The 25,000-nt window shown below is 34.8% G+C and overlaps 1 protein-coding gene and 2 long non-coding RNA genes across 3 annotated transcripts in view; all 3 read right to left on the bottom strand.

Annotated features, from left to right (window-relative positions):
• Positions 1 to 1,677: 1,677 nt before the first annotated feature.
• On the bottom strand, positions 1,678 to 10,363 carry LOC137617059 (single insulin-like growth factor-binding domain protein-1). The gene is made up of 3 exons (XM_068346905.1): positions 10,311 to 10,363; positions 6,553 to 6,691; positions 1,678 to 1,904 (listed from the first exon to the last, which is right to left on the bottom strand). Exons 1-3 carry the CDS (start codon positions 10,361 to 10,363, stop codon positions 1,731 to 1,733), a joined length of 366 nt encoding a protein of 121 aa, XP_068203006.1. The 3' UTR covers positions 1,678 to 1,730.
• A 4,919-nt stretch (positions 10,364 to 15,282) lies between these two features.
• LOC137617060 (uncharacterized) lies at positions 15,283 to 19,575 on the bottom strand. The gene is made up of 3 exons (XR_011039566.1): positions 19,434 to 19,575; positions 16,149 to 16,287; positions 15,283 to 15,684 (listed from the first exon to the last, which is right to left on the bottom strand). It is a non-coding gene; the product is annotated as an uncharacterized lncRNA (long non-coding RNA).
• A 4,215-nt stretch (positions 19,576 to 23,790) lies between these two features.
• Positions 23,791 to 25,000, bottom strand: part of LOC137617061 (uncharacterized) — a 3,581-nt gene continuing 2,371 nt past the window's right edge. Inside the window, exons 2-3 of the long non-coding RNA XR_011039567.1 lie at positions 24,294 to 24,414; positions 23,791 to 24,030 (exon numbers count right to left, since the gene is read on the bottom strand). This is a non-coding gene — a long non-coding RNA (uncharacterized lncRNA). The remainder of the gene's footprint in view (positions 24,031 to 24,293; positions 24,415 to 25,000) is intronic.

A 25,000-nucleotide genomic window follows, 5' to 3' on the forward strand; every position in this document is an offset into this window, starting at 1 on the left:
TGTACTTCATATAATTGCCAGTTACTCCTATACAAGCTATTGGAATTTTCCTTGATCTATACCTATACCTAAATGAGATTGTCCATAATTTTATTCCTGCTTTTCACCCAGACCTATTCTGTAGGTCTTGGTTTTCACTCTTGCATTACATACAGGCCACGCCCACTTTACTTCATATAATTGCCAGTTACTCCTATACAAGCCCTTGGAATTTTCCTGGATCTATACCTATACCTAAATGAGATAGTCCATAATTTTATTCCTGCTTTACAGTTTTCACCAAGACCTATTCTGTAGGTGTTGGTTTTCCCCCTTACATTACATACAGGCCACGCCCACTTTACTTCATCTAGTTGCCAGTTACTCCCATACAAGATAATTGAATATTCCTTGATCGAAAAATGTAAATATAATCAATTTTTCAAGGCATTTAATCCATACTGTCTTTAATCTTAGACTTATATAAACGGTTGGAATGTATATTTACTGTAAGGATAAGTAAAGTTGATAATTAGAAGATATTTTACTGAATCGTAGAGGACAACCGAGTTAATCTACACTTTGAGTAATGAGTGAGTTAATATAAATATTTTGTTATAGCATCATTGATATTGAATTCAAGTAAACAGTATGTTTTTAATTATTAGTAGAAATTTACACCAAACAAGTTAAAATATCTAATTCATATTCACGAGTATGACATGAATTATATTCATTCTAATTTTCTTAAACATTAAAAATCAAATTTTATCATAAATATTGTCACTAAGGTTGTAAGACCTTGAAGTTAATGGCTTTTAACTTACCTGGGGTTTATTTTCTCACTATATATTTTCCAATATGAATGATGGAATAACGGCAAGACAACAACTAACTGCACACATAGGTAACAAGTTACCATAATAAATTAACACTTCAAGGTGACTATTCTACTTCTTGGAGTACTGAGGATTTTTTCTCAGTGGCAAAGATTTATTCAAAAAAGAAAAAAAAATTGAATCACTGAAGATTTTTTTCTCAGTGGCAAAAATTTTAAATAATTCCTAACTCTTGAACTTCTAAAGATTTTTTCTCAGTAGTAAACATTTATAAAAAATTCCCAACTCTTGAATCACTGAGGATTTTTCCCAGTGGTAAAGATTTAAAGAAAATTCCCAAATCTTGAATCAATGAAGATTTTTTCCCAGTGGCAAAGATTTAGAAAAATTCCTAACTTGAACCTCTGAAGATATTCCCAGTGGCAAAGATTAAAAAAAGAAAAAAAAAACTAAACTCTTGAACACTGAAGATTTTTTTTTCAGCGGCAAATATTAAAAATTAAAAAAAATAAGAAAAAAAAAACTTCTCCCAACTCTTGATTCACTGAAGATTTTTTTCTTAGTGGCAAAGATTTAAAAAATTTCCCAAATCTTGAATCCCTGGAGATTTTTTTTCACAATAGTAAATATTTCAAAAAAGAAAAAATCCCAACTCTTGAATCACTGGAGATTTTTTCCTCAGTGGCAAAGATTTAAAAAAAAAATCCCAATTCTTGAATCACTAAAGATTTTTTCTCAGTGGCAAAAATTTTAATTCTTTTCCCAATACCTTTAGCCTAAACACAAGGAATTGACTGCGTTGATATCAGTTCAATAACAATTATATTGAGGACCAACTTTTATTCTGTGGACCAACAAAGTATTCCTCCGTTCAATTACCGTCATTTTGAAGACCAGCATCCCTGTTATTGATTAGTAACCTCTACTATAAAGTCTACTGTATTTTCCTGTAAAAGGTCTTACGTTATCTTCTTGACATGTGTCATACAGACCCGGTTGCTCTCCCCCCCTGTAAGGCCTGCAAGTGAGGCCTTCTGCACAGGGCCCGTTCAAATCATAATCTCCTCCACACCTGTCTCCGGGCCCCTGGGGGAAAGAAAGGAAAAAATGATATTAAATGAGAAATAAATAGCCTAAGTTTTTTAAACAAGACTATTCCATTGTGTTAGCTACTTTTATTAATTTGTGAAGTCTATATCTAAAGAAGAGATATTGTAGCTATTCCAATGCTTGATTTTATTTTTTATATGTACATATATATATATATATATATATATATATATATATATATGTGTGTGTGTGTATATATATATATATATATATATATATATATATATATATATATATATATATATATATATATATCTATATATATATATATATATATATATATATATATATATATGTATATGTATATATGTGCATATATATATATATATATATATATATATATTTATATATATATATACAAGATATAAAGATAATATGATATATGTATATGTATATATATATATATATATATATATATATATATATATATATGTATTATATATATATATATATATATATGTGTGTATATATATATATATATATATATATATATATATATATATATATATATATATATATATATATACAGAAACAAATAAATTCACTTAAATGTATAAATATAGAATAATTGAGGGATATTTCAAAGAAACGAAGGGGTTGGAAAATTAGAAAACAACAAAACAAGGACATGAAATATCTTTCAAAATATAATGATGACTGTTTTCTTATAAGTCATTAATCATTTAAATAATACTGCCTAAACCGTGAGTCGTTTTAAGCATATGAAGAATCGACTGATTAACCAATAAAGAAGCAGTGAATTAGAAAATAACTTGAAAGAAAGAATTTCCTTGAGACCTCTGGCATGAATCCAGTAAATTCAGAAAACGATTCGTCATTTATATTCAACCTGAATTGATTTCAGTAGAGGGTCGATCCTACGACTGACTTACGTTAAGGCATCTGTTGTCAAGACAACAGTAAAAGGTATGTGTCTTAGTGAAGGGTCGATCCTACGACTGACTTACATTAACGCATCTGTTATTAGGACAACAGTAACAGTTATATGTCCTAGTAAAGGGTCGATCTTGCGACTGACTTACATTAACGTATCTGGACTTACATTAACGCATCTGTTGTTGGGACAACAGTAACAGGTATGTGTATTAGTAAAGGGTCAATCCTACGACTGACTTACGTTAAGGTATCTGTTGTCAAGACAACAGTAAAAGGTATGTGTCTTAGTGAAGGGTCGATCCTACGACTGACTTACATTAACGCATCTGTTATTAGGACAACAGTAACAGTTATATGTCCTAGTAAAGGGTCGATCCTGCGACTGACTTACATTAACGTATCTGGACTTACATTAACGCATCTGTTGTTGGGACAACAGTAACAGTTATATGTCTTAGTAAAGGGTCGATCCTATGTCTGACTTACATTAACGGATCTTTTGTTGGGACAATAGTAACAGTTATGTGTCTTAGTAAAGGGTCGATCTTGCGACTGACTTACATTAACGCATCTGGACTTACCTTAAGGCACCTGTTGCTGGTACAACAGTAACAGTTATGTGTCTTAGTAAAGGGTCGATCCTGCGACTGACTTACATTAACGCATCTGTTGTTGGGACAACAGTAATAGTTATGTGTCTTAGTAAAGGGTCGATCCTACGTCTGACTTACATTAACGCAACTGGACTTACATTAACGCATCTGTTGTTGGGACAACAGTAACAGTTAAGTGTCTTAGTAAAGGGTCGATCCTGCGACTGACTTATATTAATGCATCTGGACTTACATTAACGCATCTGTTGTTGGGACAACAGTAACAGTTAAGTGTCTTAGTAAAGGGTCGATCCTGCGACTGACTAACGTTAAGGCATCTGTTGTCAAGACAACAGTAATAAGAAGTATGTGTCTTAGTAAAGGGTCGATCCTGCGAATGACTTAAGTTAAGGCATCTGTTGTTAAGACAACAGGAAGAGTTATGTGTCTTAGTAAAGGGTCGATCCTACGTCTAACTTACATTAACGCATCTGTTGTTGGGACAATAGTAACAGTTAAGTGTCTTAGTAAATGGTCGATCCTGCGACTGACTTACATTAATGCATCTGGACTTACATTAACGCATCTGTTGTTGGGACAACAGTAACAGTTATGTGTCTTAGTAAAGGGTTGATCCTACGACTGACTAACGTTAAGGCATCTGTTGTCAAGACAACAGTAATAAGAAGTATGTGTCTTAGTAAAGGGTCGATCCTGCGAATGACTTAAGTTAAGGCATCTGTTGTTAAGACAACAGGAAGAGTTATGTGTCTTAGTAAAGGGTCGATCCTACGTCTGACTTACATAAACGCATCTGGACTTACATTAACGCATCTGTTGTCGGGACAACAGTAACAGTTATGTGTCTAAGTAAAGGTTCGATCCTGTGACTGACTTACATTAATGCATCTGGACTTACATTGTCGCATTTGTTGTTGGGACAACAGTAACAGTTATGTGTCTTAGTAAGGGTCGATCCTGCGACTGACTTACATTAACGCATCTGGACTTACATTAACACATCTGTTATTGGGACAACAGTAGCAGTTATGTGTCTTAGTAAGGGTCAATCCTACGTCTGACTTACATTAACGCATCTGGACTTACATTAACACATCTGTTATTGGGACAGCAGTAACAGTTATGTGTCTTAGTAAGGGTCGATCCTGCGACTGACTTACATTAACGCATCTGGACTTACATTAACACATCTGTTATTGGGACAACAGTAGCAGTTATGTGTCTTAGTAAGGGTCAATCCTACGTCTGACTTACATTAACGCATCTGGACTTACATTAACACATCTGTTATTGGGACAACAGTAACAGTTATGTGTCTTAGTAAAGGGTCAATCCTACGTCTGACTTACATTAACGCTTCTGGACTTACATTAACGCATCTGTTGTTGGGACAACAGTAACAGTTATGTGTCTTAGTAAAGGGTCGATCCTGCGACTGACTTACATTAACCTATCTGGACTTACATTAACGCATCTGTTGTTAGGACAACAGTAAAAGTTATGTGTCTTAGTAAAGGGTCGATCCTGTGACTGACTTACATTAACGCATCTGTTGTTGGGACAACAGTAAAAGTTATGTGTCTTAGTAAAGGGTCGATCCTCTGACTGACTTACATTAACGCATCTGTTGTTGGGACAACAGTAACAGTTATGTGTCTTAGTAAAGGGTTGATCCTGCGACTGACTTACATTAACGCATCTGGACTTACATTAACGCATCTGTTGTTTTAACAACAGTATCAGTTATGTGCCTTAGTAAAGGGTCGATCCCGCGACTGACTTACATTAACGCATCTGGACTTACATTGACACATCTGTTGTTGGGACAACAGTAACAGTTATGTGTCTTAGTAAAGGGTCGATCCTGTGACTGACTTACATTAAACCATCTGGACTTACATTAACGCATCTGTTGTTGGGACAACAGTAACACTTATGTGTCTTAGTAAAGGGTCGATCCTGCGACTGACTTACATTAACCTATCTGGACTTACATTAACGCATCTGTTGTTAGGACAACAGTAAAAGTTATGTGTCTTAGTAAAGGGTCGATCCTGTGACTGACTTACATTAACGCATCTGGACTTACAATAAGCATCAGTTGTTGGAACAACAGTAACAGTTATGTGTCTTAGTAGAGGGTCGATTCTATGTCTGACTTACATTAACGCATCTGTTGTTGGGACAACAGTAACAGTTATGTGTCTTAGTAAAGGGTTGATCCTGCGACTGACTTACATTAACGCATCTGGACTTACATTAACGCATCTGTTGTTTTAACAACAGTATCAGTTATGTGCCTTAGTAAAGGGTCGATCCCGCGACTGACTTACATTAACGCATCTGGACTTACATTGACACATCTGTTGTTGGGACAACAGTAACAGTTATGTGTCTTAGTAAAGGGTCGATCCTGTGACTGACTTACATTAAACCATCTGGACTTACATTAACGCATCTGTTGTTGGGACAACAGTAACAGGTATGTGTCTTAGTAAAGGGTCGATCCTGCGACTGACTTACATTAACACGTCTGGATTTACATTAACACGTCTGGACTTACATTAACGCATCTGTTGTTTTAACAACAGTAACAGTTATGTGTTTTAGTAAAGGGTCGATCCCACGACTGACTTACATTAACCTATCTGGACTTACATTAACGCATCTGTTGTTAGGACAACAGTAACAGTTATGTGTCTTAGTAAAGGGTCGATCCTGCGACTGACTTACATTAACCTATCTGGACTTACATTAACGCATCTGTTGTTAGGACAACAGTAACAGTTATGTGTCTTAGTAAAGGGTCGATCCTGCGACTAACTTAAATTAATGCATCTGGACTTACATTGACACATCTGTTGTTGGGACAACAGTAACAGTTATGTGTCTTAGTAATGGGTCGATCCTGCGACTGACTTACATTAACGCATCTGGACTTACATTAACGCATGTGTTGTTGGGACAACAGTAACAGGTATGTGTCTTAGTAAAGGGTCGATCCTGCGACTGACTTACATTAACGCATCTGGACTTACATTAACGCATCTGTTGTTGGGACAACAGTAACAGGTATATGTATTAGTAAAGGATCAATCCTACGACTGACTTACGTTAAGGCATCTGTTGTTAGGACAACAGAGACAAATGTCGTATGTGGCTCCGTAGGGACATTCTTCCAACGTCTTCTCTGGAGGACAATCGAGTTCGTCAGGATCAAGATCCCAGCATGGACAGAGAAAAGCCATTGAGCTGAAAGAATATGTTATACTTTTGGACTTCTGTGAAAAATATGAAAATTTAAACGCTTGACGGAATGTATAATTTGGAAATTGATTAGTATTATGAGGTTAATATTTTTATATAGGTCTTGTCAGATGGTTATTATTATTGTTATTATTATTATTATTATTATTATTATTAGTAGTAGTAGTAGTAGTAGTAGTAGTAGTAGTAGTAGTATTACCTAAGCTACAACCATAGTTGGAAAAGTAGGATGATATATCCCCAATGGCTCCAACTGGAAAAAATAGCCAATTATGGAAAGGAAATAAGGAAATAAATGAACTGCAGTAGAAGTAATGAACAATTTAAAAAATTGTTTTAAAAGCAGTTAGAACATTATAATAGACCTTGCATATATAAGATATAATATGTGACCTATAAAAGCTGTTTAACATAAATCATTCGCTGTAAGTTTGAACTTTTGGTGTTCCACTGATTCAAGTACCTGATTAGGAAGATCATTCCACAACCTGGTCGGAGCTGGAATAAAACTTTTATAACATAGATGCATATATATAGAATAATTTCACATAACCTGTACTCCCATTTCTGATTGATTTTTTACATCGACTGATATAAATTTTGGTTATTATCCCAGTGTCTCTTCTTCCATGCATAGACACAAATGACTAATTTAGTATATATATATATGTATATATATATATATATATGTGTATATATATATATATATTTATATATCTATAGATAATATATATATGTATAGTATATATTTATGTATATATAAATATATATATATACAACATATATATATATATATACTGTATATATATATATATATATATATATATATATACTGTATATATATATATATATATATATATATATATATATATACTTAGATAGTGAATGAACATAAATGAAGGTGTGAGAATACTTAAATATACACGTAAAACATGAAAATACGCAAGTCAAGATTCTAATAACATATCCTAAGGAGACACAAGTAAGGTTTTCCTAGTTATTCTCCACTTGCTTTTTTTTTTTTTTTTTCTTCTTTTTTTTTTTTTGAAAATAAAGAATGACATGGATAGATTTCTTTTCCTTTTTCCCCTTTTGGATAATTTTTTTTTTTTATAATTTGCTAGTTTTTTTTTTTTTCATCAACGTTATTATCTTGACCATGTTCCTTTCTGATCGTCACTGTCACTAATTACTTCCCAATTTAATGTTTCCCTGTTCATCATTTTCTAGTTTTTATCCATTAACGTTATCAAATTAATCATGCCCTTTTACTGATCGTCACCTGTGTTAGGATATTGGTCCAGTATGTCGAGTGATGAAGCTATAGATAGAAGAATACCATTACAGAATGGCAAGAAAACTCACTCCGCAAAATAAGTTTGCGGTTACTCTATCGCATCATAGATAGGTGCAAAGCTTCTTAGCTTATTCTTACTATTGTAATTAAGCTTTTTAAGCTGTGTCTAAAGATGGCAGCTCAACAATGGAGAAAGGACCCAAACAGTTATCAAGGCAAGATATAATCTCGTTAGTTTCTTTGGTAGCTGCAACCTCACCATCCTTGTTAGCTAAGGTTGGGGTGGTTGTGAGAGCATATAGGTCTATCTGCTGAGTCATCAGCAGCCATTGCGTGGTCCTACTTGGTTCTAGCTTGGGTGGAGAGGGGGCTTGGGCGCTGATCATATGTGTGTATGGTCAGTCTCTAGGACATTGTCCTGTTCGATAAGGCAATGTCACTGTCCTTTGCCTCTTCCATTCATGAGTGGCCTTTAAACCTTTAATTGACCGCCTCCATAGGAAACGAAGAATGCTATTTATGCACTTGTAAAACAAAGAAACAAATATTAGTTTATTAATTTACTTTGTATATCAGGGAATTACTTCTTTGTATTGCTGCGAATCAGGACACTACACGACACTCGAGGAGTCTCGTAGATCATTTAATTGAACGTTCAAAACAGGTTCTCATCCTGAAAAGGTACGGGGCCTCCAGCCACCTTGTAGGCCATAGCCACTCAGAGACGCAGACAGGCCGACACAAGCCTTCAGCCTGCATCATGATTTAGCAGTTTCCCTGGGTTATTTCCCGTAATAAATAATGAGAAGGTGCTTATAAATTACGTGGAATATGTTGGCCTTTCTTTTCAGATTAATTCGAGATTTTTCTTCCTGCCAAGAATTATTTTGTGTGAGTTGAAGAGTGGGAATTCAAAGGCTTACCCGAGCATGTACGTCTGTATATATATATATATATATATATGCATATATGTATATATACACATATATATATACATATATGCATATATATATATATATATATATGTATATGTATATATGTATATATATGCATATATATATATGTATATATGTGTGAATATATATATATATATATATATATTATATATATATGTGTGTGTATATATATATACATATATATATATATATATATATATGATATGAAATTATTTCTTGTAATTTAACATCGAATTCCTTCCCAGAATATAACACTGTCTCCCTCCTTCTGATCTTCTGCAGTTTATTTGTGGATACATCGAAACTCTAGACAATTCTGCATTCTTCTTTCTTAATTATATATAATTATATTATCATCATCATCATCATCATCTCCTACCCCTATTGACAAAAAGGGCCTCGGTTAGATTTCGCCAGTCGTCAGGAGCTTTTAATTCATTACTTATCAATTTATCATCTCCTACTTCACGTTTCATAGTCCTCAGCCTGGGTCCTCCAACTCTTCTAGTCCCTTATGGATCCCAGTTGAAAGTTTGGTGAATTATTCTCTCTTGGGGAGTGCGAAGAGCATGCACAAACCATCTCCATCTACCTCTCACCATGATCTCATCCACATATGGCACTCGAGGAATCTCTCTTATAGTTTCACTTCTAATCTTGTGTTGCCATGTTATTATATAAATGCATATTATGTGTTTGTCATACGAGCAAGTCTCTGGCTATTATATATATATATATATATATATATATATATATATATATATATATATATATATATACTGTATATATATATGTATATATATACTTACACACACACTGTATGTATGTGTATATATATATATATATATATATATATATATATATATATATATATATATATACGTGTGTAAATATCACCCACGAATGGCATTTAATACCGAATTCTCTCTTGGGAATATATATCCACTTGGAATTCCTTTCATGGTAACAGCTTCTGGCCGGGTAGAGATTCGAACCCATACCTATTCGGCCGGAAACCATGCCTGCGAGGACTCTACCAACTGAGCCATCAAGAGAGATAATAAGTTTATGACAAGTCCCCGTACATATTCCTGTCGAATTCAGGAATCTGTTCATATTCAGTCTCTCCCCGTCCCTCGTTTAAGGGGGGGGGGAGAGGAAGTACTCATTCCCTGGTGAGAGGGGGGAAAGTGTTGAACTGTGTGTGTGTGAATATCTATCTAAATATCTAGACATCATTTTGAATGGGTTGCATACACTAGAATACTCCAAAACGACCCCTCTCTCTCTCTCTCTCTCTCTCTCTCTCTCTCTCTCTCTCTCTCTCTCTCTCTCTCTCTCTCTCCCTTACCTTCTAATGTAACCAACACAGAGAATTACCAAGGCGAGGAGATGGATCTTCATTGTTCAAGAGCAGAGGTAATTTTGAATGTAAAGTATATTCTGCCAAACGTTAGATATGACCACTTCTATTCAGGGTTCTAGAAGCACTAACGGGAACGCTTGAAGAACAGCCTTTATATGCCTTCGTACACGCTGGCTTCAGAGAGAAAATTGCAGTTTTTTGTGATCTGTAAGATCGAAATTTCAAGGCTAGATTACTATGAGTTTGCCTTAAGTACATAGAAAATAACAGAGAAAAAATTTTAGCTGTATGTTTAGACTATAATTACCTGAGCCGGATGTACGGAGTTCCCAAATCTTTTATAAGATATAAAGATTTTTTTCTTGAAGTTCATTGGTCTTGGAAGTTTTCAGCCATCTCTCTTGGAAAAAGAATAATAAGGATTTTAGATTTTTCTTTATTCTGTTTTCTATACTTAGGCCAACCAGATGAAGTTGCTTAAACACAACATTATAGAAACCAATGGTATAATTCTCTTCTGATCGTCATCCTCAATTTTGCGAATCAATCACGTATATCATGTTCGTGTGCGTAATGACTTCAAGAGACTGAATGTTGGATTGAGCGTGAAATATCTCTTCTTCTGTCGAAGGTTTGAAGGACTTGGAGTGCGCATGCGCGTGACTAAATATTACCTGTGGTGATGGCTTTTAAGATTTCCTTGGATGATCTCCAGTTTTTGAATTGCTTTCTCTCTAACTTGGATCCATCTTCACCCAAGCTAGGACCTGGGTGATCAGGCAGTGGCTGATAATGACTCAACTAACACCCATATCCCTGGCTCAAAGGGACGGTAAGGTTATGGTTTCCCAGTGAAATCTTGCAAGTCTTGAGCTGGGTTTGGGACTCACAGATTGCGAGTAGCATTGAAGTGTTTTCTTTTAATTCTTCGACAAATAAATAAAATTCTCATTACGTCCTTTATAAACCCTCCAACGGAAACTAGGTTGAAATGTTTAAATTTAAATTATATATATATATATATATATATATATATATATATATATACATATATGTATATATACATAGGCCTATGCATATATATGTGTGTATATATATATATATATATATATATATATATATATATATATATATATATATATATATATATATATATGATTTGCGTGTGCTATCTTTGGACAATGCAATACCCGCCAGTCAGCGTCTAACCTTAATTAGGCTACTGCATGGAAATCATCAATCCATATTTCTTTGACTTTCATTCCATCTTTTCTTAGGTATTGGAATATTTACTGGATTTTTTTTTTTCCTTCATTCTTACAAAGCATCGCCTTGCAAATTACTTCACTTCCGTTTCCTTTTTTGAAGTATAAAGACGAACTCCAGTAAAAAAAGTTATGACAGAGTTACTGGTTTTTTTTATAAACTTCCTGCATTGATATTTGATGTACACACCTCGTGAAACTGTTGTAGTTGCAGTGAGTGTGACTATTTTAACTATAAAACATATTTTTAGCGATTGTGAAATTTCCAAAAGAGAAAGATATTTAGGTTTTGGTGAGAAAAGTTATTTTGGCCTTTTATTTCTCTGTTTTTACGATTTTAAATTTTTTTTAAGAAATATTAAAAAGATAACATTTAAAAGAGAAAGGCTTATGTTTTGGTGAGATAAGTTCTATTAACATCTGATTTCTGTTTTTAAGGTTTTAACTTTTTTTAAAATATTAAAAAGATTATATATAAAAGAGAAAGACTTGTGTTTTGGTGAGATTAGTTTTATTGACCATTTTATTTCTCTGTTTTTATGATTTTAACTTTTTTTTTAAGAAACATTAAAAAGATAAAATTTAAAAGAGAAAGAGACTTATGTTTTGGTGAGAACAGTTTTATTGACATTTTATTTTTTATTTTAAGATTTTAACTTTTTTAAGATAATATTTAAATTTATATTTATCGCATTTTTACCTCAAAATTCATTTCTTTATTCTTTATATGTTTATTTATTTATTTGATTTTTAGCATTGATATAAATAATATTTTTTTCTTCCTTGTATTTAATCTAACCAGCTCTAGAAGAGTCGAGCTTTGACTCATTGGTCTGTTTAATCTCATTTTCAATAATAATAAATTTTTACTGTGCCCAGGTATCAACGATATGTGCTCAGTAAATCTCATTTTATATCAATTTTACCCTTGACTTCTTTAGATAAAGCCTCAAAGTACATCTAATATAAAATAGGAACAATGTTGGTACAACACTCATCTTCTTTACTAATTTTCCTGTAATTTCGATAATCTCTTATTATTATTATTATTATTATTATTGTTGTTATTATTATTATTAGTATTAATATTATTATTATTATTATCATTATTATTTATTATTATTATTATTATCAATATTATTATTATCATTATTATTATTATTATTATTATTATTATTATTATTATCATTGATTGCTAAGCTACAACCCTAGTTGGAAAAGCAGAATGCTATAAGCTCAGGGGCTCCAACAGGGAAAATAGCCCAGTGGGGAAAGGAAGCAAGGAAAAAATAAATATTTTAAGAATAATATTAGAATAACTATCTCCTATATAAACTATAAAAACTTTAACAAAACATGAGAAAGAGAAATTAGATAGAAGAGTGTGCCAGGGTGTACCGTCAAGCAAGAGAACTCTAACCCAGGACAGTGAAAGACCATGGTACAGAGGCTATTGCACTACCCAAGACTAGAGTTTTGCCCTCGGCCTGCCTCAAATTCCGACATGTTCTTGTGAAAATTATAGAAGGACCAACTCCTTTGCTTTAAAATCTTATTCACCTGCTCGCTACTTTCTGAGCTCAATGTACTCACTGGAAGCTGTCCAAGCTCACTCACCGGAAGCTGTCCAAGCTCATCTCATCCTTAAAATTTTTATGATCAGTAGACGTGTTAACGTATTTGTTAACATGTAGATTCCTTGGTAAGCCACTGACTGAAGTTAGCCACTGGCTGAATCATGTCTTATACCTCCAAATTAAGCCACTGGCTGAATCATGTCTTATACCTCCAAATTAAGCCACTGGCTGAATCATGTCTTATACCTCCAAATTAAGCCACTGGCTGAATCATGTCTTATACCTCCAAATTAAGCCACTGGCTGAATCATGTCTAATACCCCCAAATTAAGCCACTGGCTGAATCATGTCTTATACCTCCAAATTAAGCCACTGGCTGAATCATGTCTTATACCTCCAAATTAAGCCACTGGCTGAATCATGTCTTATACCTCCAAATTAAGCCACTGGCTGAATCATGTCTTATACCTCCAAATTAAGCCACTGGCTGAATCATGTCTTATACCTCCAAATTAAGCCACTGGCTGAATCATGTCTTATACCTCCAAATTAAGCCACTGGCTGAATCATGTCTTATACCTCCAAATTAAGCCACTGGCTGAATCATGTCTAATACCCCAAATTAAGCCACTGGCTGAATCATGTCTTATACCTCCAAATTAAGCCACTGGCTGAATCATGTCTTATACCTCCAAATTAAGCCACTGGCTGAATCATGTCTTATACCCCCAAATTAAGCCACTGGCTGAATCATGTCTTATGCCTCCAAATTAAGCCACTGGCTGAATCATGTCTTATACCTCCAAATTAAGCCACTGGCTGAATCATGTCTTATACCTCCAAATTAAGCCACTGGCTGAATCATGTCTTATACCTCCAAATTAAGCCACTGGCTGAATCATGTCTTATACCTCCAAATTAAGCCACTGGCTGAATCATGTCTAATACCCCCAAATTAAGCCACTGGCTGAATCATGTCTTATACCTCCAAATTAAGCCACTGGCTGAATCATGTCTTATACCTCCAAATTAAGCCACTGGCTGAATCATGTCTTATACCCCCAAATTAAGCCACTGGCTGAATCATGTCTTATGCCTCCAAATTAAGCCACTGGCTGAATCATGTCTTATACCTCCAAATTAAGCCACTGGCTGAATCATGTCTTATACCCCCAAATTAAGCAACTGGCTGAATCATGTCTTATACCTCCAAATTAAGCCACTGGCTGAATCATGTCTTATACCTCCAAATTAAGCCACTGGCTGAATCATATCTTATGCCCCCAAATTAAGCCACTGGCTAAATCATGTCTTATACCTCCAAATTAAGACACTGGCTGAATCATGTCTTATACCCCCAAATTAAGCCACTGGCTGAATCATGTCTTGTACCCCTAAATTAAGCAACTGGCTGAATCATGTCTTATACCTCCAAATTAAGCCACTCGCTGAATCATGTCTTATACCCCCAAATTACCTTTTCTGAATATAATCCATAAAAAGTACATCGTATGATTTCATAAAAAGGCATATAAGTAAATAAAAACTTTTACAATATGTAACTAAAAAAAGTTGATAATTAAAATCAGTTTTTTGTAGCATCATTTATGTGAAGAAGTACAAACCAAAGCAAATTCATAAAAACTCCTTTCATTGTTTAAGGCTGCCTGCGAATACCTTTCGCTATCCCTGACTACACTACTTATGTACAGTTGGACACAGAAATTCCTGGTACACCTTGCTCTGAGAAAGTGCAACAAGCCACACCTTTACTGAGAGGTGAGTTCGTGTGTTTAGCCTAGCCCACCCCTCTGCCGCCATCTGTCCCTATACTTTGGTTACTTGCCGCGAAGTAATGGTGTGACAGGGCGCCTTCTTCGTAGCGAGGCGTACCAGGAAATTCTTGTTCAACTGTACTTCTGTCTAAAAGCCTTTGTAATTTTAGCTTTCTGGAAGCGTTTTAATCATTAAAGATACATTCTGAGCAATGATCTTTTTATAATTTGAGTCTTCCTGAAGCTTTTATAACGTTTAAAAGCTTCCAGAAGACTGGAATTACATAAAGATTATTGCTGAAAATACACCTATAACGCTAACAACGCTTCCAGAAGACTGAAATAACATAAAGATCATGGCCCAGAATACACCTACAATGCTAACAGCGCTTCCAGAAGACTAAAACAATGGAAAGACCGTCCGGAGTGAAACCTCTGGACAATCTGGTCTCTCACTCAACCTCTACCGATGCTTATAACTATTTTTCTCAGGATGAGTGGTTTTTCCCCACTTATTTTTATTCCATGTGCTTTATCATCAGTATCGAAAGGTTCAGTGGCTCTATTCCCTGCTCTGGAACGATTAATTCGAAGGTCTAACACTAGTGTTCTCTTCTCCAGCTGTAGCATTTTCAAGCTGACACGTTTCATACGAGCCTCCGTCCGGGGAAGGCAGACAAACGAAGCCGTCCCCACAAGGTCCATCCAGGTCATAATCTCCATTACATAATTCTCCGAGACCCTGATAGAGGTAGTGAAAAAATATATAAGATTAGTCTCTAGAAGGTTAAGAGTATTTCAGTTGGCATCAAGAGAATATTAATTAGGGTATATTCAGGGGTCTAAAAAGTATTGAGATTTCTAAGCAAAGTTACTGGTAGATTTAATGGCACATATAAAGAACTCACTTTTCACTAACTGTCAGTTATGTTTTATAAAGTTCCAGTTTTTACGATAGCTTAACATTTACTGTCTTATATAGCAATATATTTGTAGAATTGCATGAGTCATTTCCTTAATATTACTTCTAACCTCTTCAACCATCTCCTGTACAAGATATATTCTCCATTCTCATTGCAATCACTAAAACAGTTCACTACTAGGTTTAGTATATCTGAGGCCACGTTCGATCCTAGACGTCTTGAGTGTTCATTTACTAAGGGTTAGTGACTTTGAAATGAAATACCAACACTTTCATGAACTTACATTTTTGCATCTGGAATTAGGGCAGCAATCACAGGGGTCCTACGTGGCCCCGTAGGGACATTCTTCCAGGGTCTTTCCCGGTCCACTTCTTCGTTCATGTGGCCTTTTCCTATGGCAGGGGCAAGAAAATCCCCATGTGCTGAAAAAGAAAAAATGATTGTGTCAGCATCATTTTCACACCAAACAGGTCACCCTCATCAACCTATTTGATAAGTCTATACTCAAATGTTTCAATACTCTCTGAAACGTTATTAATGTTCTCCAGGTTTGAATGTTTTAAAAGGTTTAAAGGTCGCTCATGAATGGCAGAGGCAAGGGACAGTGACATTGCCCTAGCAATCAGGACAATGCCCTAGAGACTGACCATATATTATATGATCAGCGCCCAAGCCTCCTCTCCACCCACGCTAGGACCAGGGAGAGCCAGGCAGTGGCTGCTGATGACCCAGCAGATAGACCTATAGGCTCCCCCAAACCCCCCAACCTTAGCTCTCAAGGATGGTAAGGTTGCAGACTCTAATAGCACTAATGAGTCTGAGAGGGACTCGAACCCCCGACTGGCAAACACCTGGCAGAGACGTTACCAATCAGGTGCAAGTTACTTCCAAGGTATACATGAATCGAAAACAATGCGTGACTTATTGATTAATACATTAAAGTATAAAATATCACCAATATGTGCCATGAGTAAACATAATTAGGACACTGCGATACATTATGAAATTCATGTCAGGTATTACGTGGATCGTTCCAGTCCTACCACCCACAAGTCAACCAATTAATAGTAAATAGGGACCAACCTCTGCTGGAGAACAAAAATGGTGTGTAACCAGCAGCATCGGCTCTAAAGACTAAAGCCCCCCTGACACTTGCGCGCATTTTTGCCACGCACTGGCACGCATTGATGCGCGCCAGTGCGTGCCACTTTTTGGCACGCACTGGTGTTTTTCGCGCACTGTTCACGACCAGTTCACTCCAGTTCGCGCATCGTTCACGACACGTTCACGCGAGTTCACTCATCATTCCGCATCGTTTCTGCATTGGTCACGCCAGTTCACGCCAGTTCACGAATTGGCCACTCCATATAAAAACGGGGCTTCTCCAACCCGAGGACATTCTTGGATTGGGTTCGGAAGAGACAACAATGCTTTCTGTCAGAGACACCATTGCATTGAGGAGAAGAAACGTATCTTTTTCGTTTGTATTTTTTGTTGCCCTTTATTTTAGTTTCAATAAAAAAGCATTTGATTTACATATAAATAGCAGACATGAAATATGTACAAGTATTAAGAAAGCATTTTATTTTAACATTAAAAGCAGCAAACATGAAAAGTTTTTAGGCTGTTGATTTTAAGGTAATAGAGAAAAAAGTGTGTTGAAATAAGAAATCATTTTATTTTTACATTAAAACTGCAAACAGAAAAAATTTGTTTTGCCCTTCATTTTAAGGTAATAAAGAAGAATAAGTATGTTGATGAAATAAAACATCATTTTATTTTTACATTCAAACAGCAAACTTAAAAATTTCTTGGGTTTATTTTTCAGTTCATTTTTATTCAAAACAAAAGTTTTGGGTCTTGATTGGTAATAGAGGAAAATAAGTGTGTGCATGAAATAAGACATCATTTTATATTTACATTCAAACAGCAAATATAAACAATTATTAGGTTTATTTTTCTTTCCTTTTCATTAATTTTTTCGTTTCCTTTTTGTTTCTCTTCATTATAAAGTTATAGAAATAGTTTGAAATAAGACATCATTTTATTTTTACATTCAAACAGCAAATATAAAAATTTATTAGGTTTATTTTTCTTTCCTTTTCATTAATTTTTTCGTTTCCCTTTTGTTTCTCTTCATTATAAAGTTATAAAAATAGTTTGAAATAAGATATAATTTTTTTTTCACATTAAAACAGCAAATATAAACATTTATTAGGTTTATTTTTCTTTCCTTTTCATTAATTTTTTCGTTTCCTTTTTGTTTCTCTTCATTATAAAGTTATAAAAATAGTTTGAAATAAGATATAATTTTTTTTCACATTAAAACAGCAAATATGAAAATTTATTAGGCTTATTTTACTTTCCTTTTCATTAATTTTTTCGTTTCCTTTTTGTTTCTCTTCATTATAAAGTTATAGAAATAGTTTGAAATAAGACATCATTTTATTTTTACATTCAAACAGCAAATATAAAAATTTATTAGGTTTATTTTTCTTTCCTTTTCATTAATTTTTTCGTTTCCTTTTTGTTTCTCTTCATTATAAAGTTATAAAAATAGTTTGAAATAAGATATAATTTTTTTTCACATTAAAACAGCAAATATGAAAATTTATTAGGCTTATTTTTCTTTCCTTTTCATTAATTTTTTCGTTTCCTTTTTGTTTCTCTTCATTATAAAGTTATAGAAATAGTTTGAATTTTTAAGATATAATTTTGTTTCACATTAAAACAGCAAATATAAAAATTTATTAGGTTTATTTTTCTTTCCTTTTCATTAATTTTTTCGTTTCCTTTTTGTTTCTCTTCATTATAAAGTTATAGAAATAGTTTGAAATAAGATATCATTTTTTTTTTCACATTAAAACAGCAAATATAAAAATTTACTAGGTTTATTTTTCTTTCCTTTTCATTAATATTTTCGTTTCCTTTTTGTTTCTCTTCATTATAAAGTTCACGCCACTTCCCGCATCGTTCACTCCAGTTCACTCCAGTTCACGCCAGTTCCCTCACTGTTCACTCCAGTTCACTCCAGTTGGCGCATCGTTCACGGCCATTTAGTGCGTGCCAATGCGTGCCACAAACTTTAAACATTTCAAAGTTTTGGGCCCGCATGGCACGCATTGGTACGCTCTGGCACGCGAGTTTCCGCACTGTTCACGACATTTTCACGGCTCGTTCACGCGAGTTCGCGCATCAATGCGTGCCAGTGCGTGCCACGAATGCGTGCAAGTGTCAGGGGGGCTTTACTGAAGGATATACCCTTCTGGTGCCACCCATTTAAGGGAAGTGAGACTTATAGAATAGTACACATACATTAATAATATATGTACATGTATATATATGGTTATATGTGTATATATATACATACATATATATATGTATATATATATATATTTATGTATAAGTATATATATATATATATACTGTATATATAAATTATATAGATATATATATATATATATATATATATATATATATATATATACACACTTGTATATATATATATATATATGTATATATATATATATATATATACATATGTCTGTATATGTTGTATGTCTCTTACCTTTGAATGAAAACAAAGCACAAAGCAACCAAAGTGAAGAGATGAATCTTCATTATTGCAGAGCCACGAAATGTTTAAGATATGGAATAATCTTAAGCCGTGAGATTCGACACTTCAGCTGTAGAGAGGACCCAAGGAAGCACTGCCTGAAACTGACGGAGAACCCAACTCTCAGCAGCCCTTATATGCCCTTAGACAAACTGGCCTTGGGGGTCAATAAGAATTAAAAAAAAAAAAAAGGGGGGGGGGGGTTTCCTATTGTCAATAAGATCGAATTTCCCAAAGTTAGCGCACTTATTTTTATCTTGAGGGTTTCAAGCAAGGTGGTATAGAGTTGTTATTACTTGAACCGGTTATATAATTGCCACCCATTTTGGCTGAGCAGTCTCGGGACGTCCCACTAGTGAAGAAACCGGACAGTAGAATTTTATTTTTTTTTGGGGGGGGAGGGGCCAATTCTGACGGGAATTGTGACCTCAGAAGTTAAAGCTCGGATGAAATAGTAATTGACACAATTAATCCTTGTATTTATTTTGCGTATATATGATGGTGTGTGTTATGTCTACAAAATTTTGATAACGAATTGAATTAAAATTTAGGCCTACAGGCTAGTACTGTGCCCCCAAGAGGCCATCCAGCTTCCAAAGACCAAAAGCCTAAAAGTTAGTGACCGTTAAGCAATGCGCACGGTCCACCGCTTGAAGGGCAATGACATCACCAACCCTATCTTCTCGATATCTGACGTAGGATATTCCGGATTAGGCGCGCATTCGTATCCATCCGAACAGGACCTGAACACTATCAAAGGACTCCTACACTCCTCCTCTAGGGGCCTTCGTTGATAAATAATTACCTCCGCCAACGAAGTTTGGGGGAGGTTGTGTTTTCGCCCCTGTTTGGCTACAATTTTACTCGTAGAGTAGTGAAACTATATAATTGTTATATTAAGACGTAGAAGTGATCCAATTTTGTAAGTCTTAGGTCAAAGGTCAAGGTCAAGGTCGTGCAAAAGGTCGACTGAATTAACCATAATCTTAACCCAAAGTTCGCACTTGGTTGTCATACAGACTTCAAATTCGCGGACGGTGTAAATTGATAATGGGAAAAGCAAGCCGGTTTCGAGGAGCTGCCGTGGCGGAGCTCTGCCCTCTCACAGTGACAGTGCCTTCTAGCTAACAGAACAGTACCCTAGAGACTGACCATATATACCCAAGCCACCCCCCCCCCCTTCCCGCTCTCCACCCAAACTATGACCAGGGTGGGCCGGGCAATGACTTCTGATGACTCAGCAGGCAGACCTTTAGGCTCCCCCCCCCACCCTAAGGTCACAAAAAAGATGAGGTTGCAGACACCACAAGAAACTATCAAGTATGAGCGGGACTCGATGGTCAGGGACGTTTCCAATAGGCCACCAGAACCCTTGCTTTACTTATAATCCAAACGATTCGAAATGGCCTATTTGGATTCTGTCGACAAATCTGTTGGTAATTCTAGGCAGGCAGTTAATTCTAATAGCCAGGCCTTCTCCATCATGAGGCTCAATACTACACAGTATTCTAGAAGTTTTATTCCAGCTGTTCGTAATACTAGGCAGGCAGTTAATTCTAATAGCCAGGCCCTCTCCATTATGAGGCTCAATACTACACAGAATTCTAGAAGTTTTATTCCAGCTGTTCGTAATACTAGGCAGGCAGTTAATTCTAATAGCCAGGCCTTCTCCATCATGAGGCTCAATACTACACAGTATTCTAGAAGTTTTATTCCAGCTGTTCGTAATACTAGGCAGGCAGTTAATTCTAATAGCCAGGCCCTCTCCATTATGAGGCTCAATACTACACAGAATTCTAGAAGTTTTATTCCAGCTGTTCGTAATACTAGGCAGGCAGTTAATTCTAATAGCCAGGCCTTCTCCATCATGAGGCTCAATACTACACAGTATTCTAGAAGTTTTATTCCAGCTGTGACCAAGTTGTGGAATGATCTTCCTAATCGGGTAGTTGAATCTGTAGAACTTCAAAAGTTCAAAGTTGCAGCAAATGTTTTATATGTTGAACAGGCGGACATAAGTCTTTTTTTAGTTTATTTATGACATATCTGTTTTGACGTTGTTAATAGTTTATATAGGACATATCTGTTTTGACGTTATTACTGTTTTTAGAATGATTTATTGTTAATTTGTTCTCATCATTCATTTATTTCCTTATTTCCTTTCCTCACTGGGCTATTTTTCCCTTTTGGAGCCCTTGGGCTTATAGCATCTTGCTTTTCCAACTAGGGTTGTAGCTTAGCTATTAATAATAATAATTTACTCATAGAAAAATCAAACTCTGGCAACTCACATTGGCACAATCGAGACAACAGCCACAGATGTTAGCCGTGAGACCAAAACAACACATATGCGACTTCAGAAATTCAAAATTTAAGGCCTCAGACATGTCCATATTCATGTCTGAGATTTTGGCCGCGGCAGATTGTTGATGGTGGGAGACTTAAGTTTGATGGCTCATAGCAAATCCACCTAGTAAGGGTGTCTCTGACTAGTACAGCTTTTCTGATCATGGCGACACAAAAACCCTTTCATATTATGTGTGTATATATATATATATATATATATATATATATATATATATATATATATATATTATATTATATTATATATAATATATATATGATAAATTTTGCACATTTAAACGTGTTTTTCATATTTCAAATTAGTCATATATATATATATATATATATATATATATACATATATATATATGTATATATATTAATAAGTTGTATGGTCAATGTCATACAAGTATCCTGGACCAGGGTTCGAAACCCAGATAGTCAGATACTATATTTTTGAATGATTTCGCCTGGGGCTATGATTCCGAGGTAGTTAAGAGAATCTAGACTTTAATGTATTAATATATATGGCTTTTTTGAGATATATATATATATATATATATATATATATATATATATATATCCTCATCCATTACTAGTCCACTGCAGAACAACGGTCTCAAGCATGTCCTTCCACTCCCGTCCGTTTATGGTCTTTCTATTCCAGTCCACGTCCACAAACTTTCTTAGTTCGTCAATCCATCATGTTCTCTTCCTTCCCCTGCTTGTTTTACAATCTCTAGGACCCATTCTGTTATTCTTAATGTCCACCTATTATCTGTCATTCTCATTATATATTCTACCCATGTTCATTTCTATTTCTTACATGTTAGAATATCCTCTACTTAGCTTGCTAATTTTCTGTCTCTTAATGTTATTCCCATCATTATTCTTTCCATAGCTCTTTGAGTTGTAACTAGCTTATGTTCTATGGCTTTAGTAAGGCTCAAAGTTTCTGATGCATAAGTTAATGCTGGCAGCACCATCTAATTAAATACTTTTCTTTTTAGAGAAAGTGTCATTTTACTTTTCATAATCTCATTATGTTTAACAAAAGCTCTCCATTCCATGCTTAACCCATTTTTTAAGTTTCGATCTCGTGTCCTAAGTATGTAAATTCATTAACAATCTCTAGAGGTTCGAACATAACCATTACTTGTTGTCTCTGCATTTTCCTTGAACATTATCTTGTTTTTACTCATATTCATTTTAAGGCCTACATTTCTGTGCAACTCGTTTTTGTACAAACTCTCTCTCTCTCTCTCTCTCTCTCTCTCTCTCTCTCTCTCTCTCTCTCTCTCTCTCTCTCTCTCTCTCCTTTCAAGTTTCTGCATTCAACTTTTATTCATTTTATTCATGTCTACCAGTTAGGCTTACTTATTATTTTCTTATTACCTCGATTATTTTTCTTCTCTTTTCCTCCGACTTACGATATGTAGACTTTAATTCTTTTCTTCCGTTGTGATTTAGGATTTGATAATTTTTAATAAAGTATTTAAACAATTGGAGTTTTTATAATATATATATTAACTTAGCTTGTAACAATCTTGTACCGGATATTTAACAACAGATGTTTATCACTTAAACAAAAAAGGAAACCAAAAATAAGTGCAACATTTCTATAGTGAAGAAACTTGGTCCTACTTTGACCTCACCAAGGAAAGGCCAAAGTTAAAAAGAACATTTAATTGACATTGCGAAGAGATTTAAATTTGTTAAAAGGCATTTTGTTTATTTAGGCAACTCACTCACATTTCTAATACATTTGAATGACTTTTGAAATATAACTTCTTCTTCTTCTTCTTTGTCTGTATCTTTTCCCACTTTTATGTAGGGTCAATGTTTCTGGCCAGCGTTCTCCATCTACCTCTGTCCCCACACCGATGATGAAGTGTGGGACAGAGGTAGATGGAGAACGCTGGCCAGAAACATCGACCCTACAGAAGAAGAAGAAGAAGAAGAATAAGAAGAAGATTCCCAAAATAAGTTCAATGCCAAAAAGGCGTTTAATTTATCCTGGCAAGACGAACTTCGCTTTTTAAAAAAGGAGGTGTTCACTCGCAGGCTCCAAACCGACTGCGTCTCGTAGTGTCAGACATATGTCCCTTGGTCCTTCTGGAGTAGCATTAGGATTTTTCACGCATTTGTGTCCATCACCACAGGGTCCATACGCATTCCAGGGGCCTCCGCACTCTTCTCCAGGTCCCTTTATAGAAAGAAAAAATGAGGGATGGTTAGAATCTTCTGATTATACTCAATTTATGTCTTCAATGCTCGGTATTTAAGGAATGTCATGTCAGTAAAGTGAAAGATTTGAGATGTGCTTCGATTTTGAATTTATGAATTATGAACAATGAATTAAAAAATATGGATTCGACTTTTTCGCAACTCGAACCAATCGACTTCGAACCATCTCAGGAAGTATATACCGATTGTGTCAACAAACGTTTTCTAGAAAAGTGAACTTACGTTTTTGCATCTGCTACAGCAGCCACAGATGTCCGAAGTTAGTCCAAAGGGACAATCTGCCTCAGTTAATTCAGTGCAGTTGCGTGGAGCTCTCCAACAAGGGCAGGAAAGACTGTTGGTGCTGCAAAAAGGGAAACGATAATATATACTCTCTCTCTCTCTCTCTCTCTCTCTCTCTCTCTCTCTCTCTCTCTCTCTCTCTCTCTCTCTCTCTCTCTCTCTCAGAGGAAGTCTAAAAGATGAGTACAATGTGCAAGTTATTTTATTATAATTTACACAACTTTGTTACAAACAGATTTTAGGAATGTTTACGTCTTTAACTTAATGTATATATATATATATATATATATATATATATATATATATTTATATATATATATATATATATATATATATATGTGTGTGTGTGTGTGTACATGCGTGCTTGTGTGTACTGATCCCTACATTCAAAATAATTTGTGTCATTGGAAATAATGAACTCTAAAAGTAATCTTAAACCCATGTATGGGTTCGAATCTAAACACTAAAAGAAAGGACTTTGCTACAAACAGATTTTAAGAATTTCTATGTCGTGAGCTTAATATATATGTGTGTATATATATATATATATATATATATATGTATGTATGTATGTATGTATGTATGTATCTATATATATATATATATATATATATATATATATATATATATATATTGTCCATTCATTC

Source organism: Palaemon carinicauda, chromosome 23 (assembly GCF_036898095.1).
Source record: "Palaemon carinicauda isolate YSFRI2023 chromosome 23, ASM3689809v2, whole genome shotgun sequence".
NCBI lineage: Eukaryota > Metazoa > Arthropoda > Malacostraca > Decapoda > Palaemonidae > Palaemon > Palaemon carinicauda.

Coding starts and splice junctions, on each gene's coding strand:
- LOC137617059 (XM_068346905.1), bottom strand. CDS start 10,363: ATGAAGATCCATCTCCTCGCCTTGGTAATTCTCTGTGTTGGTTACATT. Junction 6,692..10,310: donor TGTGTTGGTTACATTAGAAG/GTAAGGGAGAGA, acceptor ATATTCTTTCAG/CTCAATGGCTTTTCTCTGTC. Junction 1,905..6,552: donor CTAACAACAGATGCCTTAAC/GTAAGTCAGTCG, acceptor TCTTTCCCCCAG/GGGCCCGGAGACAGGTGTGG.